General features: G+C 42.8%; 1 protein-coding gene across 1 annotated transcript in view; it reads right to left on the bottom strand.

Moving 5' to 3' along the window:
• The window catches only part of CDAN1 (codanin 1), a gene marked incomplete at its 5' end in the record, with an annotated part of 27,663 nt that overhangs the window by 18,853 nt on the left and 4,416 nt on the right, over positions 1–4,394 (bottom strand). Inside the window, 6 exons of the mRNA XM_010183102.1 lie at positions 247–336; positions 1,030–1,139; positions 2,300–2,420; positions 2,806–2,884; positions 3,783–3,896; positions 4,311–4,394. The exon at positions 4,311–4,394 is cut by the window's right edge and continues 125 nt beyond it. Of these exons, the coding sequence (XP_010181404.1) occupies positions 247–336; positions 1,030–1,139; positions 2,300–2,420; positions 2,806–2,884; positions 3,783–3,896; positions 4,311–4,394 (598 nt within the window). The remainder of the gene's footprint in view (positions 1–246; positions 337–1,029; positions 1,140–2,299; positions 2,421–2,805; positions 2,885–3,782; positions 3,897–4,310) is intronic.

Here is a 4,394-nt window from a genome sequence, read left to right as displayed (position 1 = left end):
AGATGCACCCAGACCAATCAAATCAGGCCCTTGCCACTTATGGCTTGTTTCTTTAAGCTCACAGTCGATACTTTTAAATACAGAAGCAAGTTTACATGGGCACTATCTTCCAAGAAGCACAGCTCCCCACAGATTTGTGCAGAAGACCATTGTGGAGAACATGGAACTTATGATCCCGAGTCTAGTATGCTGCACTAGCAAGCCAGCTACATTAAAGAGCTGGCTGAAGCTGCGTAAGAGCCCTACCTGATCTTGTTGCCCAGAACTCTTTCGAAGTCCCAGGCAGTTTTTTCATGGTTATCCTCCCATTCACGCAGCAGTTCATAAAATATATCCCTGTGAAAAAAGGTATTTCAGGGTATGAATTCTCACTCTTCAAAAAAAAAAAGTAACAACTGAATATACAACCACTAAGTTCCCCAGCAAGAATCTACCTCAGATTAAATAATTCAAGCCTCTAAGTATTCAGATACCTTTGCAAAACTCATTAATGTTAGTGGTACTTCAGCGAGTTTCCATTTTCCATGTCTTTGACAGCAAGTGCTTAAGCTTGTTATGCCCAAGCTCTGATGGAATGACCAAAACACTCATTACCAGACATACTGAAGACTGAGAGGCAGGAAAGAATAAGCCACATGAAATAATACCTATGAGGAGAGAAAAAAGGACCAAGACAACTTGCCATTCTCCCCTCACCCTGTTGCTGCAAGCATGGAGGGAGGTGGCAGGAAAAATAAAAGCATACCAGATTTATATGCAGAAGCAATCCAGTAGGGTGACACACTGTACTGGCATTTACCAGAAGCCTCAATAACTCCTGAAGAATTAGGCTGTTCTTCTCTAAAGACATTAAGCATTTAGCTCCTGCAGTCAATATGGACAAAGACTTTTTTTTGTTTTAATTAGAGTGAAAATCTCAGTATTTTTCCGCAGCATGTAGCATACATGAGACATTCTTAATATCTGTTGCTCACAATAATGAAAAGACTATACCCCATAGGCCATACAGTAACTGCAGAAGAAACTTACCTTTGTTTCTTAAATATGTGAAATGCTCTGTCACTGGGAAAGTTAGAGCGATTGTCTGTTTCTGGCTGGAAAGAAACAGACTGCACAGAGCACGGCAGCAGGAGAGACACCTGTTAAAAATAAATAATTAAACTAACAGAATCACAGAATCACAGAATCGCTCGGTTGGAAAAGCCCTCTGAGATCATCACGTCCAACCGCTCCTGTCTACCCCCTAAACCATATCCTTAAGTACCTCATCTACCCGCTCTTTAAACACATCCAGGGATGGTGACTCCACCACCTCCCTGGGCAGCCTGTTCCAGCCTCTGACGACCCTCTCAGTAAAGAACTTCCTCCTTAGCTCTAACCTGAACCTCCCTTGGCACAGCTTGGTGCCGTTTCCCCTTGTTCTGTCCCCCATCACCTGGGAGAAGAGACCAGCACCCACCTCTCTACAACCTCCCTTGAGGCAGTTGGAGGTGGGGATGAGGTCTCCCCTCAGCCTTCTCTTCTCCAGGCTAAACAAGCCCAGTTCCCTCAGCCGCTCCTCATCAGGCTTGTTCTCCAGAGCCCTCCCCATCCTTGTGGCTCTTCTCTGAACACGCTCCAGAATCTCAACATCCTTCTTCTAGTGAGGGGCCCAGAACTGAACACAGCACTCGAGGTGCAGCCTCACCAGTGCCGAGTACAGGGGGATGATCCCCTCCCTGGACCTGCTGGTCACACTGTTTTTAATACAGGTCAAGATGCCGTTGGCTTTTCTGGCCACATAACATAAGTATCTACTTTAGCCATCAGTCTGAGACCGAGAAAAAGGTCTACCGTCCAGCTTTTGTTCCCTAACCCAGAAGATCAGAGCAGGAAACCAGATTGTACAAGCTGCATTATCTCCTCTGAATCTTCATGTGCCTAAAAGCAGTGTATAAGTATGAAACAAATCCACTTCTTCCTAACTGCATTCTGATATTGCATCTAACCAAGCATTCTTCTGGGATCTATGCTTATTAGATAAGAATCTGAAAAGAAAAAACTCGACCCTGTCAAGTCACAGGTCAGAGCCTGGAGCACAACACAAGGCCAGCCAGCAGTGAGCCACAGCTAACAATCACTGGACCTAGCAACTCACTCACCCACTGACAGTAAAAACGTAGCTTTTAGACACTTGCCAAAGAAGAAATGACAAGATACTCAAAGTGGAAGGAATGATTTAACATCAAAGCCATCGCAAATCAAAGAGAAACAACACAAAGGTTTGAAGCAACATGAGTTGAGGCCTGCCAGTTTTTACCTTGGCTGTGCTGCTTTCATAAGCCTGCCTGAGCCTCTCGTGCAAGGAGGGAGAAAAAGACGCGATCCGTTCATTTTCAGCCAAAAGTTTCAGCATCCCCTTTTCTAAACGGGAAATAATTCTGCCAAGACAACATGGATAAACCCCACAATCAGTCACAACCAACACATGATCAGACTTAAAGAAATGTTTAAGCTTTTTTTTTTATGAAGCTGCCAAACAAAGAGTTCTAAGCCCCAGGCACCCAGCATCAGATCCTATTAGCATCTGTGGGGTCTTTTTATTGCTCTCATCTCATGACTTTCCCATTGCTGCACAACCACACTGAAGTTCAATAGATACACCAGTGCAAGGAAAACTTGCAGACATCCAAATCCAGGCCAAGTTGTATGTTTTGAGGGAAAACTAACAACTCCATGCCTGAAAGCAGCAAAGCTCTGAAATCCTTCGTTCATCACACACACACATCTGAAGACATGAGCAGAGACAAAAAAAATTCAACTCACTCATATTGATAATCCAACACTTGAACAGCAAAATAAACACAATTGTGTACACTTCGAAAATGCTGTCTCCCTGACGCCTCTGAGGGAAAAAAAGAAATATGAGACAACATCACCTATCACCATTTATAAACTTAAAGACCAACAATTAGCTCTCAAGGAAAGTAGGAACTGCCATATTCAAAAACAGTCTTCCAGATCAGTATTACATTTCCAGAAGTTCCCATCCCCTACCACTCAAATAGAAAAATCCTCCCATCCCTATCCTTCCTACACTAAAGGCAACTGAATTGTTTAATGCTGTATGGGAAATAAAAGGAATCCTTCTCAACGTTCTGGCCAACAGTAAGCAGACCCAGGACAAGAAGCAGACCTTCTGCAACCAGTCATGAGCTGCTGTTCCCAAAGCTGGTCCTTGTGTTCCTAATTTCAGTCGTAAGAATCAGTGAGTGGCAAAACAAAGGTCAATCAAAATGGGGCCTCTAGTGGGGGAAGGTGTCTCATCTTAAAGCCATTCTTTAGTTCTTTACATCCATATCAAAGCACTAAGGCATCAGACTAACAAGCTTAAGTCTGAATTTGCCAAAAAACAAACACAACAATTACGTAACTATATGGACTGATTCTGTGCACTTGAAACCCAACTTTAAATTTAAAGAAGCACATAGCAGATCAACAGCACTTCTGGTCCTTGCAGGAAAGACTTCAGCACATCCATCCTTCTGTCTGAAAGTCAGTGTTAGCAAATCTCACACAATAAGATCTAGATTCAAACAGCAACCCCTGCTCTATCATATTGCAGAAGCACTTCCCATACATGCATGATTTTTGTCAGCAGCTCAGATGAGTCCCACAATGATAATAAGGCTTTTTAATAGAATTTAAGACTAACTGTCCAAGCTAAAGGTAATTACTCTGTATTACATTATCTTTCCATGGAAATGACATTCTTTCCACTCAATACTATTGCTTATCTTTACCTCTTACATTGTCTTCAAGGTCACTATCCTCATCTTCTGTGGTAGAAGTGCCTTTAGATGTCAACAGCTGCAGAACAAAAAAGAGCTCCAGAAAAATATTCGGTACCAGGTTTTCTGGAACAGAAGAAATGAGACACTAAAGATGGATATTCAGCATTGATCTGCTTTAATAAACAAAGGTTAAAAGATAAAAAACTGTTCTACGGCACAGTCAGCAAAGAACTCCCTCCCCCAACATAGCCACAGTGTAAATCAATATGGGGAAAGATGTTAGGGAAGGATCTGGTTTCAGATAGGACCAGACTACTGCAGCTCAGAGTACTGCGTCAGGTTCATCTTCTCCCCTAAACTTTTACCTAGTATCAATTTATTTTAATAACTATGCCGGCTTAGTTTATTTTTCCAGCTCTTATGTTTATATACTGTAACTGTCCCACAGCTTTCACTTCTCGCCCACCTCCCCCTCACAACACACACGCAAGTTCAAAGCTCAAAAAAAGGTCAGTCTCACAACTTCTGGGTCCTCACCTGCTATACACGATGAATAGAGCTGCGCTAGACACTCCAACTGTTTCTTGCAGGAAACCTTAGTAGGACTTGCACAGGTCACCA

Source organism: Mesitornis unicolor, unplaced genomic scaffold (genome assembly GCF_000695765.1).
Source record: "Mesitornis unicolor isolate BGI_N332 unplaced genomic scaffold, ASM69576v1 scaffold1054, whole genome shotgun sequence".
NCBI lineage: Eukaryota > Metazoa > Chordata > Aves > Mesitornithiformes > Mesitornithidae > Mesitornis > Mesitornis unicolor.
Note: the sequence above shows the minus strand (reverse complement) of the source record. Positions and strands in the feature narration are given on the sequence as shown.